This window comes from Cottoperca gobio, chromosome 12 (assembly GCF_900634415.1).
Source record: "Cottoperca gobio chromosome 12, fCotGob3.1, whole genome shotgun sequence".
In the NCBI taxonomy this organism is placed as follows: domain Eukaryota; kingdom Metazoa; phylum Chordata; class Actinopteri; order Perciformes; family Bovichtidae; genus Cottoperca; species Cottoperca gobio.
In genome coordinates, this window is record NC_041366.1 from 22,516,901 (window position 1) to 22,543,113 (window position 26,213).

At 37.3% G+C, this 26,213-nt stretch overlaps 1 protein-coding gene across 1 annotated transcript; it reads left to right on the top strand.

The window, feature by feature from the left end:
* The first annotated feature begins 539 nt into the window (after positions 1-539).
* Positions 540-24,288, top strand: LOC115017138 (cGMP-dependent protein kinase 1-like). The gene is made up of 21 exons (XM_029445378.1): positions 540-746; positions 1,457-1,685; positions 5,357-5,489; positions 5,605-5,671; positions 5,752-5,851; positions 9,486-9,599; positions 12,668-12,773; positions 12,908-12,971; positions 13,098-13,175; positions 13,476-13,570; positions 14,026-14,091; positions 14,172-14,246; positions 21,317-21,413; positions 21,510-21,649; positions 22,145-22,234; positions 22,312-22,453; positions 22,539-22,702; positions 22,928-23,050; positions 23,137-23,199; positions 23,287-23,353; positions 23,428-24,288. Exons 2-21 carry the CDS (start codon positions 1,472-1,474, stop codon positions 23,524-23,526), a joined length of 2,097 nt encoding a protein of 698 aa, XP_029301238.1. The 5' UTR covers positions 540-746; positions 1,457-1,471; the 3' UTR covers positions 23,527-24,288.
* The last annotated feature ends 1,925 nt before the right edge of the window (positions 24,289-26,213 follow it).

A 26,213-nucleotide genomic window follows, 5' to 3' on the forward strand; every position in this document is an offset into this window, starting at 1 on the left:
CACACCAATAATAACAGTAATTATAATTATATTAATAAGAATAATAAATACATAATAAGAATAATAGTATTAATAAATATAATTAGGAAAATATTATGTACACAACTGTCGACACACTTTAAGTATCTATGATGTAGGCTTTTGTACTGATGTATAATTTATAAAAAGGTAAGTATAATAAAGTAGGCTTTATAATCTGTAAATCTATAGTAGAATAATCAGACATTAATTAAAAGAAGCATTCATCACATCTCACTGTTCATCTTGTAGTGAGGGTGTGACAAATGAAAATCCTTGAATTTTCTCATTAGAACACATATTTTATATGTTATTAATATATTGGGGATAATATTTCTGTAAACATGTTGTTTTAATCAAATAAAAGTAAATATAAGTGACAAGGACACTTTCGGGGTCTTCTGTGTATTTTTTAAAACAGCTTTCAGACTTTCAACATAAATCTGTGGCGTGACTTTTATTTTGTAGTAGTACTGTCAAAATCAGCTGTGCGCGCATTTGCGCGTGGGTTCATCCTCAGAAGCTGCCGGACGCTGGTTCATCGCTGCTGTTCAGGATGTTTGCGTGAAGAACCGAGAGTCCACCTGTGCGTGCTCCTTCATGAATATCTCTAATAATTCATTCATTTTAAATCAAGAGTCAGATCGCGATACAACCGAACACGACCGAGGAGCAGCTCTCATCTCCGGCGGGACTCGGACTGACGATCCGGACTTCACTAAAAGAAAGTGAGTACATGATGAATTCATGAGGTAAAGCTTCAGATGAGGACTCATAGTGCACACTATTAATAATATTAATAATAGTAGTTATGAACTTTAGTTGTACAGCACCTTTTAAACAGAGTGCTTTAAAATAAAGAAGAATATACATGGAAGGAACATAAAAACAGGGAGAGAATGTCATTAATGGAAAATAAAAACACACTTAAAATATAATAATAATACAAATAAAATAAGATGAAATGGAATACGTAAAATGCATAACATAATATGCAAAATAATACCTATTGAATAATAATAATAATAATAATAATAATACATTAATAAATGAATAAATAATAAAATCAGTACCCATATTTGAGCATTCACAAACATAAACATGCATTTATCCATGTTAATACAACACTGTTAGTTTTGCATTATTTAACAGTATGATATACTTTCAGAAAAGACATTGTTAAATGTTTTTAAATATGGATTATCTATTATTAATAGTATTATTGTTGTCCATTAATGTTGTTGTTGGTGTTGGTTGCTCCGTTATTACATTACAACAAATGTGGTAACTCTTACTGGACTGTAATAATGTCTATGTTAAGAAATATAACTCAGTGTCTGTAACTGACCTCGTAGAATCGCTGGAGAACATTTATTTTATTCATAAATATTTTATTTTTTGCTTCATTTATTTACATTTTGCTTTATATTCTGTATAGTCTGTGTGTTTGTACATGGCTGTGTCTAAGGGAGCCGGCACCCTGCGGGACCTCCAGCTGGCTCTGCAGCTGAAGATCGAGGAGCTGCGGCAGAGAGACTCTCTCATCGACGAGCTGGAGCTGGAGCTGGACACCAAGGACGATCTGATCAGGCAGCTGCAGGTGGAGCTGGACCGGCACCGCAGCGCCTCACAGCTCGCAGCCAACGCCGGGGAGACTGCAAACACAGGTGGGCTAACCGGACACTTTAACAAATATTTAAAACTTTAACCAATTTAAGAGATTTCTTATATTTTATTCATTCAGTTAAACACTTCATCCTCTCCAGTAATACTGTTTTGGTGAGATGCTAAATAATTTATTTACCAGCCTAAAAATAGTGCCTATAAATATCCACCAAGAATGTATGATACATTAATGACACATTCTTCTTCCTTGTCAAAGCCTGGTGCCTACATTACCCACAATGCACCTCTCCCTCTGACAGTTGTGTAGCAGATAAAGTGTCCTGCAGCAGAGATGAGCAGCTTCTTTCCAACGCCACACAGTTTTACTTTTCTAACTTACAGTCTTCAGCCGACGCTGACTCAAGTGACATCACTCGAGGACATTTATCAGACTTCACACACAGCTCTCTCTGGAGACACTGAAGAAAAAACTATACGTCTTCCAGCTGAGGGAAACCGTACACTGCACAGACATGGGGAAGGATGAGGGGGCAACAGCATGGATGGCCCTCACCCACAAAATGTCACTTAAAGACACACATACCAGCCAAGAGCAGACTCAAAATGATACAAAGAGACAAAACAAAGAGACAAAACAAAGAGACTCAAAACAAAGAGATTCAAAACAAAGAGACTCAAAACAAAGAGACTCAAAACAAAGAGACTCAAAACAAAGAGACTCAAAACAAAGAGATTCAAAACAAAGAGACTCACAACAAAAAGATTCAAAACAAAGAGACTCAAAACAAAGTTATTCAAAACAAAGAGACTCAAAACAAAGAGATTCAAAACAAAGAGACTCAAAACAAAGAGATTCAAAACAAAGAGAGACAAAACAAAGAGACTCAAAACAAAGAGACTCAAAACAAAGAGACTCAAAACAAAGAGACTCAAAACAAAGAGATTCAAAACAAAGAGACTCAAAACAAAAGATTCAAACAAAGAGACTCAAAACAAAGAGACTCAAACAAGAGACTTCAAAACAAAGAGACTTCAAAACAAAGAGATATCAAAACAAAGAGACTCAAAACAAAGAGAGATCAAAACAAAGAGACTCAAAACAAAGAGACTTCAAAACAAAGAGACTCAAAACAAAGAGAGCCAAAACAAAGAGACTCAAACAAAGAGACTCAAAACAAAGAGATCAAAACAAGAGACTCAAAACAAGAGACTCAAAACAAAGAGATTCAAAACAAAGAGACTCAAAACAAAGAGAGATCAAAACAAAGAGATCAAAACAAAGAGACTCAAAACAAAGAGACTCAAAACAAAGAGACTCAAACAAAGAGACTCAAACAAGATGATAAACAAAGAGACTCAAAACAAAGTTATCAAACAAGAGATTCAAACAAAGAGATCAAACAAGAGACTCAAAACAAAGAGATTCAAAACAAAGAGAGACAAAACAAAGAGACTCAAAACAAAGAGGCTCAAAACAAAGAGACTCAAAACAAAGAGACTCAAAACAAAGAGATTCAAAACAAAGAGACTCAAAACAAAAAGATTCAAAACAAAGAGACTCAAAACAAAGAGATTCTAAACACAGAGACTCAAAACAAAGAGATTCAAAACAAAGAGATTCAAAACAAAGAGACTCAAAACAAAGAGAGACAAAACAAAGAGACTCAAAACAAAGAGATTCAAAACAAAGAGACTCAAAACAAAGAGAGACAAAACAAAGAGACTCAAAACAAAGAGACTCAAAACAAAGAGATTCAAAACAAAGAGACTCAAAACAAAGAGATTCAAAACAAAGAGATTCAAAACAAAGAGACTCAAAACAAAGAGAGACAAAACAAAGAGAGACAAAACAAAGAGACTCAAAACAAAGAGATTCAAAACAAAGAGATTCAAAACACAGAGACTCAAAACAAAGAGATTCAAAACAAAGAGATTCAAAACAAAGAGACTCAAAACAAAGAGAGACAAAACAAAGAGACTCAAAACAAAGAGATTCAAAACAAAGAGACTCAAAACAAAGAGAGACAAAACAAAGAGACTCAAAACAAAGAGACTCAAAACAAAGAGATTCAAAACAAAGAGACTCAAAACAAAGAGATTCAAAACAAAGAGATTCAAAACAAAGAGACTCAAAACAAAGAGAGACAAAACAAAGAGACAAAACAAAGAGACTCAAAACAAAGAGATTCAAAACAAAGAGACTCAAAACAAAGAGACTCAAAACAAAGAGACTCAAAACAAAGAGACTCAAAACAAAGAGACTCAAAACAAAGAGATTCAAAACAAAGAGACTCAAAACAAAAAGATTCAAAACAAAGAGACTCAAAACAAAGTTATTCAAAACAAAGAGACTCAAAACAAAGAGATTCAAAACAAAGAGACTCAAAACAAAGAGATTCAAAACAAAGAGAGACAAAACAAAGAGACTCAAAACAAAGAGACTCAAAACAAAGAGACTCAAAACAAAGAGACTCAAAACAAAGAGATTCAAAACAAAGAGACTCAAAACAAAGAGACTCAAAACAAAGAGAGACAAAACAAAGAGACTCAAAACAAAGAGATTCAAAACAAAGAGACTCAAAACAAAGAGAGACAAAACAAAGAGACTCAAAACAAAGAGACTCAAAACAAAGAGATTCAAAACAAAGAGACTCAAAACAAAGAGATTCAAAACAAAGATATTCAAAACAAAGAGACTCAAAACAAAGAGAGACAAAACAAAGAGACTCAAAACAAAGAGATTCAAAACAAAGAGACTCAAAACAAAGAGATTCAAAACAAAGAGAGACAAAACAAAGAGACTCAAAACAAAGAGACTCAAAACAAAGAGACTCAAAACAAAGAGACTCAAAACAAAGAGATTCAAAACAAAGAGACTCAAAACAAAAAGATTCAAAACAAAGAGACTCAAAACAAAGAGATTCAAAACACAGAGACTCAAAACAAAGAGATTCAAAACAAAGAGATTCAAAACAAAGAGACTCAAAACAAAGAGAGACAAAACAAAGAGACTCAAAACAAAGAGATTCAAAACAAAGAGACTCAAAACAAAGAGAGACAAAACAAAGAGACTCAAAACAAAGAGACTCAAAACAAAGAGATTCAAAACAAAGAGACTCAAAACAAAGAGATTCAAAACAAAGAGATTCAAAACAAAGAGACTCAAAACAAAGAGAGACAAAACAAAGAGAGACAAAACAAAGAGACTCAAAACAAAGAGATTCAAAACAAAGAGACTCAAAACAAAGAGACTCAAAACAAAGACACTCAAAACAAAGAGACACAAAACAAAGACACTCAAAACAAAGACACTCAAAACAAAGAGATTCAAAACAAAGAGACTCAAAACAAAGAGATTCAAAACAAAGAGACTCAAAACAAAGACACTCAAAGCAAAGAGACACAAAACAAAGAGATTCAAAACAAAGAGACTCAAAACAAAGAGACTCAAAACAAAGAGACTCAAAACAAAGAGACTCAAAACAAAGAGACTCAAAACAAAGAGATTCAAAACAAAGAGACTCAAAACAAAGAGACTCAAAACAAAGAGACTCAAAACAAAGAGAGACAAAACAAAGAGACTCAAAACAAAGAGACTCAAAAAAAGTCCAAACAACTATAAAGTGTGTCTTGTTCCTCTGTAAGTTGTGGGGCCTATTTCATGTCTGTGCCCAGGGGCCCATTGACTGTCTGTCTGTGTGTCTGTTAGCAGCTGTGGTTCAGACTCCAGCTGCACCTGATGAGCCTCAGCGCACAAAGAGGCTGGCCATCTCTGCAGAGCCCACAGCGCTGGACCCCTCAAAGCTCTCTGATGTTACACTCAAAAGCTACTGCAAGACCAAAGAGTGAGCCCCCCCAACACACACACACACACACACACACACACACACACACACACACACACACACACACACACACACACACACACACACCTGGATTGACCTTGTTGTGTGTTTGCAGGTCCAGTGAGCTGATCCAGAGGGCTCTGATGGACAACGACTTCATGAAACATCTGGAACACGGACAGGTTTGCTGCTTTTTAACGAAACGGTCATTCTTCATCGTGTGTATGATTTAAAAAAAGCATTTGTTGGCTCATGTGTGCAGATCCTCACCATCATGGACTGCATGCATCCCACCAGCCTGACCAAGGGCTGCTGCGTCATCCAAGAGGGAGACGACGGCTCCACCGTCTACGTCCTGGAGGGTGAGGCTCTCACACTGTGTCACTACTTGTGATGGTTATTTTCATTAACACACACATTAATGTAGCAGGAACATGTAACACACACATTAATGCAGCAGGAACATGTAACACACATTAATGTAACAGGAACATGTAACACACACATTAATGCAACAGGAACATGTAACACACACATTAATGCAACAGGAACATGTAACACACACATTAATGCAGTAGGAACATGTAACACACATTAATGTAACAGGAACATGTAACACACACATTAATGCAGCAGGAACATGTAACACACACATTACTGTAACAGGAACATGTAACACACACATTAATGTAACAGGAACATGTAACACACACATTAATGTAACAGGAACAAGTAACACACATTAATGTAACAGGAACATGTAACACACACATTAATGTAACAGGAACATGTAACACACACATTAATGCAACAGGAACATGTAACACACACATTAATGTAACAGGAACATGTAACACACACATTAATGTAACAGGAACATGTAACACATACATTAATGTAACAGGAACATGTAACACACACACACATTAATGTAACAGGAACATGTAACACACACATTAATGTAACAGGAACATGTAACACACACATTAATGCAGCAGGAACATGTAACACACACATTACTGTAACAGGAACATGTAACACACACATTAATGTAACAGGAACATGTAACACACACATTAATGCAACAGGAACATGTAACACACACATTAATGTAGCAGGAACATGTAACACATTAATGTAACAGGAACATGTAACACACACATTAATGCAACAGGAACATGTACCACACACATTAATGTAACAGGAACATGTAACACACACATTAATGTAACAGGAACATGTAACACACACATTAATGTAACAGGAACATGTAACACACACATTAATGTAACAGGAACATGTAACACACACACATTAATGTAACAGGAACATGTAACACACATTAATGTAACAGGAACATGTAACACACACATTAATGTAGCAGGAACATGTAACACATTAATGTAACAGGAACATGTAACACACACATTAATGTAACAGGAACATGTAACACACATTAATGTAACAGGAACATGTAACACACACATTAATGTAACAGGAACATGTAACACACACATTAATGTAACAGGAACATGTAACACATACATTAATGTAACAGGAACATGTAACACACACATTAATGTAGCAGGAACATGTAACACACATTAATGTAACAGGAACATGTAACACACACATTAATGTAACAGGAACATGTAACACACACATTAATGTAACAGGAACATGTAACACACACACATTAATGCAGCAGGAACATGTAACACACACATTAATGTAACAGGAACATGTAACACACACATTAATGTAACAGGAACATGTAACACACACATTAATGTAACAGGAACATGTAACACACATTAATGTAGCAGGAACATGTAACACACACATTAATGTAACAGGAACATGTAACACACACATTAATGTAACAGGAACATGTAACACACACATTAATGCAACAGGAACATGTAACACACACATTAATGCAACAGGAACATGTAACACACACATTAATGTAACAGGAACATGTAACACACACACATTAATGTAACAGGAACATGTAACACACACATTAATGTAACAGGAACATGTAACTCACACATTAATGTAACAGGAACATGTAACACACACATTAATGTAACAGGAACATGTAACACACACATTAATGTAACAGGAACATGTAACACACACATTAATGTAACAGGAACATGTAACTCACACATTAATGTAACAAGAACATGTAACACACACATTAATGTAACAGGAACATGTAACACACACATTAATGTAACAGGAACATGTAACACACACATTAATGTAACAGGAACATGTAACACACACATTAATGTAACAGGAACATGTAACACACACATTAATGTAGCAGGAACATGTAACACACACATTAATGTAACAGGAACATGTAACTCACACATTAATGTAACAGGAACATGTAACACACACATTAATGTAGCAGGAACATGTAACACACACATTAATGTAGCAGGAACATGTAACACACACATTAATGTAGCAGGAACATGTAACACACACATTAATGTAACAGGAACATGTAACTCACACATTAATGTAACAGGAACATGTAACACACACATTAATGTAGCAGGAACATCAAATATAATATAAAACTTTTACTTTAAGTATATTTTGCTTTACATACTTTTACCAAAGTAACATTTTGAATGCATGACTTTTAGTCCTTTCACAATGTGGTATTAGTATGTTTACTGAAGTAAATGACCTGAATAGTAACCAAATATTATTATAGGATTAATTTTAATGTACTACCAAATAATGATTTGGAAAAATGTAATGGTAATTTTATTCACCAAACATTATATTTCGTCCTCTAAAGATCATGAACATCTATATATCTGTATGTGTGTGTGTTGATCTGACACACTGTTTCTGCCAATGCAACAAGAGAGGTTCCTCTTTCTAGACTGCAGCGTGTTCTGCTCAGAGGGACAAAAGTAATCTGGATTGATACGGACAGACATTTGTCTGAGCACAGGCAACACAAGATTACATAATAGTCCGAGTAAACAAAGGCTCCGTCAGTAAAATGTGGAGAAAGTAGCAGGAGACACATAATGTGTCGGTAGTTGAGGTGATATCACGGTGAGGTCATTGTCTGGTTGGTGCTGTGTGTGTAAAGTGATGCAACTGGCACACACTCTGCGTTGTGTTGTAGCTTCAGTGCAGTCATATGTTCCTGACGCCATCGCTCCTCTCGCCGCACGTGTACGTCCCTCTCAAGGACAGCTAGTGTTTCACACCGCTGCTGGGTCTCTCAGTTCAGTCGCTCTCAGCTGTTAGCAGAAGCTGCATCTCATTTAAATTCATGGCTTTCTTTCAAGAGCTTTAGTGAGTGGACTTGTTTTCACCCTGACCCCTGCACTCAGTCTGTGCCTGAGGTTTAACCGTGTAGTTCTACATGGTCAGTGCTTGCAAAGACATTCATGTTCCCCAGATGACGAATCATATTCACTTTGGTGATTCTCATTCTGACAAAGGGACCATTTCAGAATAACATGTATTATGTTATTATATTATTGTATTATTATTATTGTTTTTGTCTCACAATTTTTAATCTTTCACTGCAAGTTTTCACTTCATGAAAGTAAATCTTTGGTCACTAAAAATGTCTTTTTCAGCGTTGGTTCGCTTCTGGTTCCAAAAAACCAAGATGGCGGCGACCAGAAATGCCAAAATTGCTTTAAAACCATAGTTCACGTTCCCTTCTTACATACAGTCGATTGAGTAAACAGAGTCCAGTTGAGGCTGATGTCTTTAGTTCTGCAGGTATTTAGTCATGATGGCGCAAGAAGAAATCCTCATCTGACGGGAACATGAATGTCTGAAACACATTTCATCTCAATACATCCGACGGTTGTTGAGATATTTCAGTCTGGACTAAAGTTGGTGACCCTGATGTTCTGATGCTGACTGAACTAAGATGCTGAGAATCGTCTCCGTTAGCATGTTAGCATTAAGTTCATCACTGCGTGTTTGTGTTCACAGAGGGAATGGTCGAGGTGACGAAACAAGGAAAGACTCTGTGCACTATTGGTCCGGGGAAAGTGTTTGGAGAACTGGCCATCCTGTACAACTGTACCCGCACAGCAACGGTGACAGGTAAACACACAAACACACACACTTATTACACAAACCAGCACCCAGCTGTTCCCAACAAAAAGACAGTTATTTTCTAGCAATCGGTTGTTCAGAAATGGTGGAATTGGTTTACGATTTTCTCCCTTCACTGACCCCGACAAGCTGGTGAAGGCCAGTACATCCATGATGAGGAAATATAATACATTCAGGCTGTGAAAAGGCTTTAATGGTGCAGTAACATATTCATCCAGTAACAAACCGCATCACCCTTGCACAGTCCAACTCGCTCCTCTAAAAGTCTTCCTCGCTGCTGCTTCACCCAAAAACATATTTCTCACTTATTGCTTTTAGAAAGATATGTTACTGTACAGGTTTTCAAATCTTTCCCCACAACATATTAGAGCCTGATAAGTCAAAACCAGAGTAAATAAAAGAGAAACTCAGCTTTAGTTGATTTGGGTGAACTGGCCCTTTAAAGGCTGAGCTGCTACATGAATATCTTTCAGTGTTTCTGGGATTAAAATTAAACCATGTGGTTTCTGGGTGAAGATCCATAAACATGTTAATCAGTGAGCTAAGAGGTGATGTCCAGTCTTTATGCTAAGCTAATTAAGCTAATTGGATGCAGGCTCATAAAAAACTTCAAGACTCAAGACTTTTAAACTGTGTTTACTCTTTGCATTTCAAATCCTAGCTAGCCTGGCTCTGACCAAAGGTAACAAAATCCACCCACCAGCACCTGTAAAGCTTTAACATTATCATGTTATATGGAGAGGAACGATTCATCCTCCCATCACAGTTGATGGGAGTGCTCCATGAATGAACCACATGAACAGCACTTCACATAACTGCAGGAAGGCCACACAGAGGACGCTGGTGGAAACAGTGAAGCATGAGGCAGAGTGTGGGGGAAGGTGACTAAGGCTTTAGGGAGGCCCAGGAGTAATTGCTTTGCATGTAAATAAACATGATGCATGTAGGAAGACATGATGAGCGACGTTGCTATAGCAACATGGACGTTCGACAGGCAATTACATTTTAAACATAGAGAAAACTGTTGTTTTCACCTGCTGCACGGGATTTAAATCACAACCAAAGAAAGACAAACATCGTGTCTCTTGTTCCTGCCGGTTCAGCCTCCGACTTCAACAGTTCTTGTTATGGGTACGTCCAGAGGAGACCCAGGCGCAGAACACTAGACTCTGGAAATGGAGTAAGGTTAAATAGTTTATTAAAGCAACACTTTATAGGCAGATGGTGAGAGAATAATGGTACAGCAGACAGGCAGGCAGGCAGGCAGGCAGGCAGGCAGACAGGCAGACAGGCAGACAGGCGTTTAGCGACATGTAATGCTGTGATCCTGAGTAGTTGAAACAACAATCTGGCGATGAGTGGCTGGAAGACCGGGGTAGATAAACTGTGCTGGGATGAGTTGATTGTAGACAGGTGAGCAGATTGGAGTTGAATGAGATCAGCTGCTGAAGTCTTTGGTGCCCCTGCCACATACACACACACACACACACACACACACACACACACACACACACACACACACACACACACACACACACAAAGAGACAGGGAAAACATGGACCGGAAAACACTAGGGATACAGATGGGACCGTGACAGTTCTGTCCTCTCAAAAGAACAATAAACTATAATCAGCACATTATATATCAACACAGTGTTTAAGACATTTATTGTGAAGTTTATATTCTACTAATTTGTTGAAATGAAATGTTATTGAACATATCTGCAAAACCTTCACTGACAAGCATTTAATTAGTTCACTGTCGGAAACTTCTTACTTGTAAGGTTTGAGGTGTTTGAGAGATTGGCAGGAAGTCAGATTTGGGCTTTTCGTTGGAGTTGTTGACATTAAAAATAAATGATATATTGCCGTTTTAGGGTCAATAAAGGTGTCCCGCTGGGTCCTATAATTGGTCCTCTTCTTTTCCCTGTATACATAAAAATCAGAATCTGTTCCACTCCACATTGTAATGCACATTTTAAGTGGATGATACCGTTTCAAACATCACTCGCTGGACTGCCTGCATGTGCCATTCGACCTCTACAGCTCATCCAGAATGCAGCAGCCCGACTGGTCTTCAATCTACCCAAGTTCTCCCACAATGCACCGCTTCTCCGCTCCCTTCACTGGCTACCAGTTGCGGCCCGAATCTGCTTCAAGACTCTGGTGCTGGTCCACCGTGCTGTGAATGGATCAGCCCCTTCCTACATCCAGGCCGTAGTCGAACCAAACACCGCAGCGCGTTCACTTCGCTCTGCGTCGACCAATCGGCTCGCCGCTCCCTCACTACGAGTGGAACTCAGATTCCCCTCAAACAAAACCGCCTGTTTGCTGTCCTGCTCCAACATGGTGGAACGACCTCCCCATTGATGTGAGGACAGCAGACAGTCTTCACACCTGCAGACTGAACACTCACAACTGTTCTTTGTATGTTGCACTTGTGTTGGTTTGGCTTGTTTATAGCTAATAGTTGAATTTGTATTCTATTGTTTCTGTATGTTGCACTTCAAACTGGCTGTTTGAAGACAGTGTTCACTGATACGACTGTGTTTGAAGATATTGTACTTACAAGATTCTTGCTGTTCAGAGTTGTATCTCCAGGATTGTTTGCATGTAATGTAATCTACTCTTCTCTTAATCTGGATATTGCAAAGCTACAGCATTTCAGATCCGTGTTATCCAAAATACGCTGGTTTTAGATGCTGACAAAACAAATGATCTGCTGTTTTATGTGCGGGGTTCAAATTTAAATGAACGAATCATACAAATATTTGGGAATCTGGCTCTGTCATGCCACACAGTTGTTCCATTCCACATGGGATTACAAGATACCACTACTTTACATACATCTTCCGGTCTTGCATATACAAACATAAACAGACTAATAAAAACTAAAACAAGTTTCCTATGTGAGCATACGAATACAAATGCATTCGAAGCCTAATGAGATGCTGAATTATTTGGTTTTAGCATCTTTTCTGATGTAAGCATGATTGAAATCATCAGCATGGTTTCATTAGCAGACAATATGAAGTGCGTCTGTCTTTGTGTGTCTAGCTCTGACGGACATCAAGCTCTGGGCGATTGACCGACAGGGTTTCCAGACCATCATGATGAGGACTGGTCTCATCAAACATTCCCAGTACACAGACTTCCTCCGCAGGTACCGCTCTCACACACACACACACACACACACACACACACACACACACACACACACACACACACCACTTCACTGTTTTAATCCCTCTCCACATGAGGATGACTCACATCTCTGGCTCTAAACACTCCTCACAGCGTTCCCTCTTTCCAGTCGCTACCTGAGGACGTCCTCAGCAAACTGGCTGATATTTTAGAAGAGGTGATTTCTATAATAAGCTCACAGGCATACTGTATCTGTTTCGGCCATCTGACAAATACAAACGGTTAGAAAGGCTGTGTTCAGTAATCTGAGGTGTACACATGATCTCTCTCTGCCCCCTCTCAGACTCATTACAGCGACTGTGATTACATTATCCGTCAGGGAGCCACCGGAGACACATTCTTCATCATCAGCGAAGGACAGGTGAGGAAGACGGACGGAAGTGAATGAAGGAATAATTAGGAGGTGAAGGTGAGAGGGGAGGAGGAAGGAGAAGGAAAGAAAGGTGATTACATGTCGCCGTCCCCTTCACCTCCCAAAATTAATTTTCAAGTGGAAAAATGATCCATGTGAGGAAGACCATCGTGAGTAGTGAGGAAGGCCTGGGCTCCTGCAGCAACCAACACCTGCGGTATCTTCTGGGTGTTGTTTTCTTTATATTTTACATATTGTATCTGTGACAACCTAAAAGAGAAACAATGTCGTGTTCTGCGACGTCGACAGGTGAAAGTCTGGCAGCAGAAGTCCCCCGGTGACGAGCAGGTGGTGGTGAAGACGCTCTCGAAGGGAGACTGGTTTGGAGAGCAGGCTCTGACCGGGTGAAACTCACAGATCATTACACGTCATTCATACAGTAAATATTTACTTATGTTAACTTTAAACTACGTACATTTACTCAAGTGCTGTAAGGTACATGTACTTTACTTGAGTATTTCCTTTTTATGCCACTTCTAGTTCTCTACATCTCAGAGGAAATATTGTACTTTCTTCTGCACCACATTTATTTTATTACTTTATTTACTTTATTAGATTCATATTAAAATATATACAAAATATTAAAGTTAAAATATGATTTATTAATACAGATTAAACTCCACAGCAGTGTATACAGTAATAACATACAACATTAAAGTCATAAATACATGAATCTGTCAATGATTATAATCCAAGAACATTTTGAAAGCAGTACTTCTACACTGCTCCGTGTTACTACTTGTACTGAAGTACATGATGTGAGTATTTCCACCGTTTCATTTCTTCGTCCTGTTTGCAGAGAGGACGTTCGCACAGCCAGCGTCACCGCTGTGGGAGACGTCACGTGTCTGGTGATCGACAGAGAGTGAGTGAGGCGCTCTGTGAACGTCAGCGTTAACACGCCGCTTCACGCCACTCGCTCTAAAAGACTTGTTGCTGTCGCAGGTCCTTCAAGCAGCTGATTGGAGGATTGGATGACGGCAACAACAAGCAGTACGACAGTGACGAGGTCCAGGCAAAGTGAGTTCACTGATATCGTTCGACAAAGTATGTTTTCAGAGGTTTATTATACCGGCTGCAGGAGAAGGTCACGGACACCAAAACACTGTAAGCTCTTTTCATACGAGTCGCTCGTTACACAATGTCCTGGCAATTTTACAGAATGAATGCATAAGTACATGTACTCAAGTACTGCACTTAAGTACACTTGAGGTATTTGTACTTTGAGTATTTCCACTTTATACTTCTCCTCCACTACATCTCAGATGTAAATATTGAACTTTTGACTACATTTGTCTCACATATATATATATATATATATATATATATATATATATATATATATATATATATATATATATATATATATATATATATATATATATATATAAATATAAATCAACAAATACATTATTTTCTATGATTATGGATACAGATAAGACTTTAAAGTAAGACATGTCTCCACATTTAACAGTTGCAACAATAAACTAATGCACATAATGCATTATTAATTATAATCCAATAATATATTTTATTTTGAAATGGGCCATTCTGCAGAATTCGTATTTTTACTTTTGTAATAATATTTTATATATGATATAATATTTGCATTTTCCACCTTTGCTTTATGTTAAGGTCACAATAGAAGTCTATGTGTATCAATACTTACACTTCCATACTATTATTATGCCAGAAGAGGTTTTACTATGTGAAATACTGTATACCAAAACAACAGGATGTACTGCTGAATCCGGTCACATTCTGCAGCCAGCACGCTTTTCTGGTTATTCTGACCCACAATCCTTTGCACAGCGGATATATGAGCAAGAAGGTCAAAGTTGGCGAGGTCTGAAGTTGAGCTTGTATTAGCTGAGCTCAGTTAAGGGATTTACTGAGGTGAAGATATACAGGCTTACTGAAGTAGTGTAGAACCCACAGGAGCGCAGGAACAGGGTTCAGGAACATGTAACTACATTTACTACACAATCAGTACTTTACTTTAAGTACTTTAACTACATTTACTACACAATCAGTACTTTAAGTACTTTAACTACATTTACTACACAATCAGTACTTTACTTTAAGTACTTTAACTACAGTTACTACACAATCAGTACTTTACTTTAAGTACTTTAACTACATTTACTACACAATCAGTACTTTTACTTTAAGTACTTTAACTACATTTACTACACAATCATTACTTTACTTTAAGTACTTTAACTACATTTACTACACAATCAGTACTTTACTTTAAGTACTTTAACTACATTTACTACACAATCAGTACTTTACTTTAAGTAAGTTAACTACATTTACTACACAATCAGTACTTTACTTTAAGTACTTTAACTACATTTACTGCACAATCAGTACTTTACTTTAAGTACTTTAACTACATTTACTACACAATCAGTACTTTACTTTAAGTACTTTAACTACATGTACTACACAATCAGTACTTTACTTTAAGTACTTTAACTACATTTACTACACAATCAGTACTTTAAGTACTTTAACTACATTTACTACACAATCAGTACTTTACTTTAAGTACTTTAACTACATTTACTACACAATCAGTACTTTACTTTAAGTACTTTAACTATATTTACTACACAATCAGTACTTTACTTTAAGTACTTTAACTACATTTACTACACAATCAGTACTTTACTTTAAGTAAGTTAACTACATTTACTACACAATCAGTACTTTACTTTAAGTACTTTAACTACATTTACTACACAATCAGTACTTTACTTTAAGTACTTTAACTACATGTACTACACAATCAGTACTTTACTTTAAGTACTTTAACTACATTTACTACACAATCAGTACTTTAAGTACTTTAACTACATTTACTACACAATCAGTACTTTACTTTAAGTACTTTAACTACATTTACTACACAATCAGTACTTTACTTTAAGTACTTTAACTATATTTACTACACAATCAGTACTTTTACTTTAAGTACTTTAACTACATGTACTATACAATCAGTACTTTACTTTAAGTAAGTTAACTACATTTACTACACAATCAGTACTTTTACTTTAAGTACTTTAACTACATTTACTACACAATCAGTACTTTACTTTAAGTACTTTAACTACATTTACTACACAATCAGTACTTTACTTTAAGTACTTTAACTACATGTACTATACAATCAGTACTTTACTTTAAGTACTTTAACTACATTTACTACACAATCAGTACTTTTACTTTAAGTACTTTAACTACATTTACTACACAATCAGTACTTTTACTTTAAGTACTTTAACTACAGTTACTATACAATCAGTACTTTACTTTAAGTACTTTAACTACATTTACTACACAATCAGTACTTTTACTTTAAGTACTTTAACTACAGTTACTATACAATCAGTACTTTACTTTAAGTACTTTAACTACATTTACTACACAATCAGTACTTTACTTTAAGTACTTTAACTACATTTACTACACAATTAGTACTTTACTTTAAGTACTTTAACTACATTTACTACACAATCAGTACTTTTACTTTAAGTACTTTAACTACATGTACTATACAATCAGTACTTTTATTTTAAGTACTTTAACTACATTTACTACACAATCAGTACTTTTACTTTAAGTACTTTAACTACATTTACTACACAATCAGTACTTTACTTTAAGTACTTTAACTACATTTACTACACAATCAGTACTTTACTTTAAGTACTTTAACTACATTTACTACACAATCAGTACTTTTACTTTAAGTACTTTAACTACATTTACTACACAATCAGTACTTTACTTTAAGTACTTTAACTACATTTACTACACAATCAGTACTTTAAGTACTTTAACTACATTTACTACACAATCAGTACTTTTACTTTAAGTACTTTTACTACACAATCAGTACTTTTACTTTAAGTACTTTAACTACATTTACTACACAATCAGTACTTTTACTTTAAGTACTTTAACTACATTTACTACACAATCAGTACTTTAAGTACTTTAACTACATTTACTACACAATCAGTACTTTTACTTTAAGTACTTTAACTACATTTACTACACAATCAGTACTTTACTTTAAGTACTTTAACTACATTTACTACACAATCAGTACTTTAAGTACTTTAACTACATTTACTACACAATCAGTACTTTTACTTTAAGTACTTTAACTACATTTACTACACCATCAGTACTTTACTTTAAGTACTTTAACTACATTTACTACACAATCAGTACTTTTACTTTAAGTACTTTAACTACATTTACTACACAATCAGTACTTTACTTTAAGTACTTTAACTACATTTACTACACAATCAATACTTTACTTTAAGTACTTTAACTACATGTACTACACAATCAGTACTTTACTTTAAGTACTTTAAGTACATTTACTACACAATCAGTACTTTTACTTTAAGTACTTTAAGTACATTTACTACACAATCAGTACTTTACTTTAAGTACTTTAACTACATTTACTACACAATCAGTACTTTTACTTTAAGTACTTTAACTACATTTACTACACAATCAGTACTTTACTTTAAGTACTTTAACTACATTTACTACACCATCAGTACTTTTACTTTAAGTACTTTAACTACATTTACTGCACAATCAGTACTTTTACTTTAAGTACTTTAACTACATTTACTACACCATCAGTACTTTTACTTTAAGTACTTTAACTACATTTACTACACCATCAGTACTTTTACTTTAAGTACTTTAACTACATTTACTACACCATCAGTACTTTTACTTTAAGTACTTTAACTACATTTACTGTACAATCAGTACTTTTACTTTAAGTACTTTAACTACATTTACTACACAATCAGTACTTTTACTTTAAGTACTTTAACTACATTTACTGTACAATCAGTACTTTTACTTTAAGTACTTTAACTACATTTACTACACCATCAGTACTTTTACTTTAAGTACTTTAACTACATTTACTGTACAATCAGTACTTTACTTTAAGTACTTTAACTACATTTACTACACAATCAGTACTTTACTTTAAGTACTTTAACTACATTTACTACACCATCAGTACTTTTACTTTAAGTACTTTAACTACATTTACTGCACAATCAGTACTTTTACTTTAAGTACTTTAACTACATTTACTACACCATCAGTACTTTTACTTTAAGTACTTTAACTACATTTACTACACCATCAGTACTTTTACTTTAAGTACTTTAACTACATTTACTACACAATCAGTACTTTTACTTTAAGTACTTTAACTACATTTACTACACCATCAGTACTTTTACTTTAAGTACTTTAACTACATTTACTGCACAATCAGTACTTTTACTTTAAGTACTTTAACTACATTTACTACACCATCAGTACTTTTACTTTAAGTACTTTAACTACATTTACTACACCATCAGTACTTTTACTTTAAGTACTTTAACTACATTTACTACACAATCAGTACTTTTACTTTAAGTACTTTAACTACATTTACTGTACAATCAGTACTTTTACTTTAAGTACTTTAACTACATTTACTACACCATCAGTACTTTTACTTTAAGTACTTTAACTACATTTACTGTACAATCAGTACTTTACTTTAAGTACTTTAACTACATTTACTACACAATCAGTACTTTACTTTAAGTACTTTAACTACATTTACTACACCATCAGTACTTTTACTTTAAGTACTTTAACTACATTTACTGCACAATCAGTACTTTTACTTTAAGTACTTTAACTACATTTACTACACCATCAGTACTTTTACTTTAAGTACTTTAACTACATTTACTACACCATCAGTACTTTTACTTTAAGTACTTTAACTACATTTACTACACAATCAGTACTTTACTTTAAGTACTTTAACTACATTTACTACACAATCAGTACTTTTACTTTAAGTACTTTAACTACATTTACTACACAATCAGTACTTTTACTTTAAGTACTTTAACTACATTTACTACACAATCAGTACTTTACTTTAAGTACTTTAACTACATTTACTACACAATCAGTACTTTACTTTAAGTACTTTAACTACATGTACTACACAATCAGTACTTTTACTTTAAGTACTTTAACTACATTTACTACACAATCAGTACTTTACTTTAAGTACTTTAACTACATGTACTACACAATCAGTACTTTTACTTTAAGTACTTTAATACATTTACTACACAATCAGTACTTTTACTTTAAGTACTTTAACTACATTTACTACACAATCAGTACTTTTACTTTAAGTACTTTAACTACATTTACTGTACAATCAGTACTTTTACTTTAAGTACTTTAACTACATTTACTACACCATCAGTACTTTTACTTTAAGTACTTTAACTACATTTACTGTACAATCAGTACTTTACTTTAAGTACTTTAACTACATTTACTACACAATCAGTACTTTACTTTAAGTACTTTAACTACATTTACTACACCATCAGTACTTTTACTTTAAGTACTTTAACTACATTTACTGCACAATCAGTACTTTTACTTTAAGTACTTTAACTACATTTACTACACCATCAGTACTTTTACTTTAAGTACTTTAACTACATTTACTACACCATCAGTACTTTTACTTTAAGTACTTTAACTACATTTACTGTACAATCAGTACTTTTACTTTAGGTACTTTAACTACATTTACTACACAATCAGTACTTTTACTTTAAGTACTTTAACTACATTTACTGTACAATCAGTACTTTTACTTTAAGTACTTTAACTACATTTACTACACCATCAGTACTTTTACTTTAAGTACTTTAACTACATTTACTGTACAATCAGTACTTTACTTTAAGTACTTTAACTACATTTACTACACAATCAGTACTTTACTTTAAGTACTTTAACTACATTTACTACACCATCAGTACTTTTACTTTAAGTACTTTAACTACATTTACTGCACAATCAGTACTTTTACTTTAAGTACTTTAACTACATTTACTACACCATCAGTACTTTTACTTTAAGTACTTTAACTACATTTACTACACCATCAGTACTTTTACTTTAAGTACTTTAACTACATTTACTGCACAATCAGTACTTTACTTTAAATACATTTTGCTGATAATAAAATGGTTTTGAATGCCCACTTGTACTTGTAGTGAGTATTTTGTCGTATTCGTACTTTTACTTCAGTAAAGGATCTGAATACTTCTTTCCCCTCTGGGAATGTGAATAAATAATAACCACAGTTGAGGAAGCCTTCGTGACAGTCACTAACATTTACATAACAAACACCGACATGTTGAAATGACAAAGAGCGTCAGATAACGCAGTAAAGTAACGTGTCTGAAAACGACTGTGGGTTGAGGACTTTGTTTAACAGAAAACAATGTCAGTCCTGTTTCTTGACGTCTTAGGAGGACAGCATGAGAGCATCTCCACCCACCTGCTTTTATCAGAGCAGCAACCGGTGCTGAGAAAAGAAGCCGACGCAGAAGTGCCAACACCTGCAGTTCCTTGAATGGCCACTTGAGGCTCCAAAAGCGAGTCAACCCCACAGACCCCCGTGTTAAAAAGCCCAATTTTACAGCAGAAATACACGTTTACAATATTGGTACAGTTCTGGTCTCTATCACTAATTTCCCCGTTCATGAGAAATGTACAGTGTGTACATTTAACACACTCATTATGTTTTTTAAGGTTTAAAGTTATGCATGATTAACTGATTAACAGAGATACAGTCTGTAGTTGTTTATGCACATTATTAACATGCACATTTAAAAACGGGAAACACTGGAAATACAATTTTAAAAGTCCAAATATTGCAAAAAGTGAAATGGAAACATGGGTACATGAAACATGAAGATTAAAGTAAAGAGCTGAAAACATTTCCATCATGTCCTCCACATCATGGCTGGACAAGCTCCACCAGCTGTTTATATAATATTCTCACAACACTAGAGGTGTGAGCTACGTTTGGCTGGAAACTAATGAAGTTCCTCTGGTGTCTTGTACAACCTGGACACTTCACCTAGAAGGACAGCGATCACTCATTCCATTTCTTTCCTTCTTCATGTGTCCTCCACTGCTCTCTGTAGTTTGCAGGCAGAGGCAGATTTGTTTTCCAGTGTGTCTCTTAGTGATTTTAACATCATCTGCACTCTGGGGATGGGAGGCTTCAGCCGTGTGGAGCTGGTGAGTATATATGAAGCTTCTCTGTAGCGGCTCATACTGTAAATACAGGCTATTCTTTGCCTGTCTGCACTGAATGTTCTGAGTTTGTGTGTTCAGGTGCAACTAAAGAATGATTCTAATCGATCGTTTGCTCTGAAAGTGTTGAAGAAGCGTCACATCATGGACACCAGCCAGCAGGGCCACATCTTGTCAGAGCGCTGCATCATGATGGAGGCTCACAGTCCTTTCATCATCAGGTCACACGGCGTCTTTTTTTATGTTGCTGAGGATTTATTCAGCTGTAATTAAAAGAGCACTTCACACTTTCTAAGTGGTGGCAAGAGGTGACATTTTGTTGCGTGTGGACGGTGTGTGCTCAGAATATTATAGAGACGGATGCACAAGATGTAGTGCTGCATTCAAAGACAGTGTGACCACATGATTATTACAACAGATTCTCGCAGATTTTACAGCCCAGTCAGTTACTGCAGCTGTTCCATAGTAACGTTTTGGCATTTTAAATGCTGATGTGACCTCCTGTGATTGCGCCTTGTGGCCATTCTGGTCACTGGACAGCAAAAGTTACAGCTTCACGCTCTGAGGCTATCAAATCTCTATATTTAATATAAAAAGCAGTCTATTATATTTGATCTACAGAGTCCATACTTTGGGATTTGTATTGTCAGGATATTTCTTCACGTGTAAACTATTCCTTTAAATGTAACTTGTGAACACTCGTTGTCTTCCTGCAGGTTGTATCGGACCTTCAGAGACTCCAAATATCTCTACATGCTGCTGGAGGCGTGCCTCGGAGGAGAGCTGTGGACGCAGCTGCGAGACAGGTGAGTGATCGAGTGTTTGTGTGTTGAAGTCTGAAAGGCCATGAAATCCTGAGCGTCAGCTTTCTCCTCTGCTGCAGGGGATCATTTGATGACGGCGTCACTCGCTTTTACACCGGCTGCGTCATAGAGGCTCTGGCTTTCCTGCACTCCAGAGGGATCATCTACAGAGACCTGAAACCTGAGAACATTATCCTGGACCACAGAGGATACGCTAAGATGGTGTGGACACATGTTATAACACAACAATGTGGGTCAGATATTTCACAGAGAAAATGTGTCCAGAATGTGTGTTTCTTCTGCTCAGGTGGATTTTGGCTTTGCTAAGAAAGTGGGTCTGGGTAAGAAGACGTGGACCTTTTGTGGGACTCCGGAGTACGTGGCCCCTGAGATCATCCTGAACAAAGGCCACGACAGCTCCGCTGACTGCTGGTCTCTGGGAATACTGGTCTTTGAGCTGCTCAGTGGCAGGTAGGTCCGTGAATGTTTTGGTATCTCAAGTCTTCATTTAAAACGATTCCTGATTCAAAAGTGATTCTGGATTCAGGACATTGAGGAACTAATTTCAGGATCTACTCCAGTGCGCTGTGCAAATGATGTCCTGAAAGCAGAGTGAAGGGTGTAAACGATTATGGAGTCTTTATATTTCTCAACTGATTACAATGACATAAACACACAAACACTCTCTGTCCCCAGTCCTCCATTTTCAGGCTCTGACCCCATGAACACCTACAACATCATCCTGAGGGGCATCGACATGGTCGAGTTTCCCAAGAAGATCACCAAGAGTGCTGCTAACCTCATCAAACGACTCTGCAGGTTGTCGACGCTGAAAGATAAAGTTCAACAGGCGGCGGCTGGTTTTCCGTTTGAACATCTTTACCATCTGTGTGTGTTTCTCTCAGGGACAATCCCTCAGAGAGGCTGGGGAATCAGAAGAATGGAGCGAAGGACATCCAGAAACACAAGTGAGACAAGAGACTTGTCATCATGGGATGTCACGATGAGTGCTTTCTGTAAGACTGTAGTTATGGCATCATGTTTTTGTCCTTCAGGTGGTTTGAAGGCTTCAACTGGGAAGGCCTCCGCCAGGGAACCATCGCCTCCCCGTTCACACCCACAGTGGGTATCCTTCAGTGTCTCCACGAGGTAACAGAACACAGATGAGAGCATTAATATCTTGGTTTTTCCAACAGGTGGACGGACCTTTGGACAACAGCAACTTTGACTATTTCCCGGAGGACGTAGAAGACGCTCCTCCTGATGAAGAGTCTGGTTGGGACCTGGAGTTTTAGCAGGACGTGATCATCGTCTGAACGCTGACTGAACAAAGAAAACAAGCAATTCTTCAGAAAGAGGAAGTGAAGCCATATCAGGAAGAGCTTTTTATTTCTCATGAATGTTTGCATCAATGGTCAAGGGTTAAGAAAAGACAGAAAAAGAAGAAAAATTAAAACATTAAAATTGAATATAGTACAATAATTATAGGTCCAAACGGAAGAGTACACAATTATGACTTTGGAGTATTGGGGGTACTGTTGAGAATTTTTTTCTTCGTTACAAATGATTACAAGTTAAAAGTTATTATGTTAAACATTCTCCCGTTTATTAGTTTCCAGGGTCCATCTCATACAGAAAGTCCAGGAAAAGAAGAGTTCAAGAGCTGATTTAGTTTTACAAAGAAGACCGATTCTGTCCTGGTTACCAATAAATATATTTGTATTATTTTTCACTGTAATTTATCAGGATCTGACATATTCTGTGATCCTAAATTCAGTGGTCTGGTTTAGCATTCTTCTTAGCATTTTGTAACTTGCATTGCAATCTGTAAAGGTGCCTTAAAGAAATAGTTCAACATTTTGGAAAATTCTCTTTCTGGCTGAGTGAGCTGAATTCATCGTGACTGAACACATGAGCGTTGTGCTGCCTTCAGGTACCAGGCGCGCTGGGATATCAGAGTTTCTTCTGGTTTTGTAGTGTTTAAAGAATGAAAATTATTGCATGTTTTCTTGTTTTAGTCTTGAAATGTGTTATCTAATAAACAAAGAACCAGAACCAAAAAAAATGTAATTCTCTTTTTCTGTTCCAATTCCAAAGCAGCATTAACCGACAGACCAATAAGATATCAGTTTATATGAATTGCAAAGCAGCATAGCTGAAAACATCCTGCAGCTTTATGAAGGACAAAGCAAGGTCCAACAACACAGAAACATGTGGAAACATGATTGTCAGTGAACTGAGAGAGAACCGCTCCAACAACGACACGTTCCAAAAGGAAAAACACCTGTCGCCCGTGGCACTCTCGGACAGACAGTGGACTGCAACCAGCGTGCCCTGAGCCCACATAGGTCCATTCTTGGCTGGGTTTTCAGTAATGAATGACAGTAGTGTAGGCGGGAGGACTTGATGGATGAATAGCTTGACAATGTTTTTGGGGAGCATTGGTTTGACTTTGATAATATTTCTGATTTGTAAATATCAAGATTGAACAAGACTCTTGATTGATTGAAGTTCCATCCATCCATCCATCGTCTACCGCTTATCCGGGGTCGGGTCGTGGGGGCAGCAGCTCCAGTAAGGAACCCCAATCTTCCCTTCTCCGGGCCACATCCTCCAGCTCTGACTGGGGGATCCTGAGGCATTCCCAGGCCAGTGAGGAGATATAATCTCTCCACTGAGTCCTGGGTCTTCCCCGGGGTCTCCTCCCAGCTGGACGTGTCTGGAACACCTCCCTAGGGAGGCGCCCAGGTGGCATCCTTACTAGATGCCCGAACCACCTCAACTGGCTCCTTTCAACATAAAGGAGCGGCGGCTCAACTCCGAGTCTCTCACGAATGGCTGAGCTTCTCACCCTATCTCTAAGTGAGACGCCAGCCACCCGTCTGAGAAAACACATTTTGGCCGCTTGTACCCGTGATCTCGTACTTTCGGTCATGACCCAGCCTTCATGACCATAGGTGAGGGTAGTAACGAAGATCGACCGGTAGATTGAGAGCTTTGCCTTCTGGCTCAGCTCTCTTTTCGTCACAACGGTGCGGTAAAGCGACTGCAGTACCGCCCCCGCTGCTCCGATTCTCCGGCCAATCTCTCACGAATCACGAATCACGAACAGGATTGGTGATAAAGCGCAGCCCTAGCGGAGGCCAATATTCACTGGGAACGAGTCCGACTTACTGCCGAGTATCCGGACACAACTCTCGCTTTGGGCGTACAGAGATTGGATGGCCCTCAGAAGTGACCCCCTCACCCTATACTCCCGCAGCACCTCCCACAGTATCACCCGGGGGACCCGGTCATACGCCTTCTCCAGATCCACAAAACACATGTAGACTGGATGGGCGTACTCGCAGGCCCCCTCCAGGATCCTTGCGAGAGTGAAGAGTTGGTCCGTTGTTCCACGACCAGGACAGAATCCGCCTTGTTCCTCCTCAATCAGAGGTTCGACTACCGGCCGAACCCTCCTTTCCAGTACCTTGGAGTAGACTTTACCAGGGAGGCTGAGAAGTGTGATACCCCTGTAGTTGGCACACACTCTCTGGTCCCCCTTTTGAAATAGGGGAACCACCCGGTCTGCCACCCCCTAGGCACTGTCCCAGACTTCCACGCAATGTTGACGAGGCATGTCAACCAAGACAGCCCCTCAACACCCAAAGCCTTCAGCATTTCTGGACGGATCTCATCAACCCCTGCGGCTTTGCCACTGTGGAGTTGTTTGACTACCTCAGTGACTTCCATCAGGGAAATTGACGATGATCCCCCATCAGCTTCCAGCTCTGCCTCTACCATAGAGGGCGTGTTAGTCGGATTCAGGAGTTCCTCAAAGTGCTCCTTCCACCGGCCGATAACCTTCTCAGTAAAAGTCAGCAGGGTCCCACCCTTGCTGTACACAGCTTGGATGGTTCCTCGCTTTCCCCTCCTGAGGTGCTGGATGGTTTTCCAGAAGCACCTTGGTGCCGACCGAATGTCCTTCTCCATAGCTTCT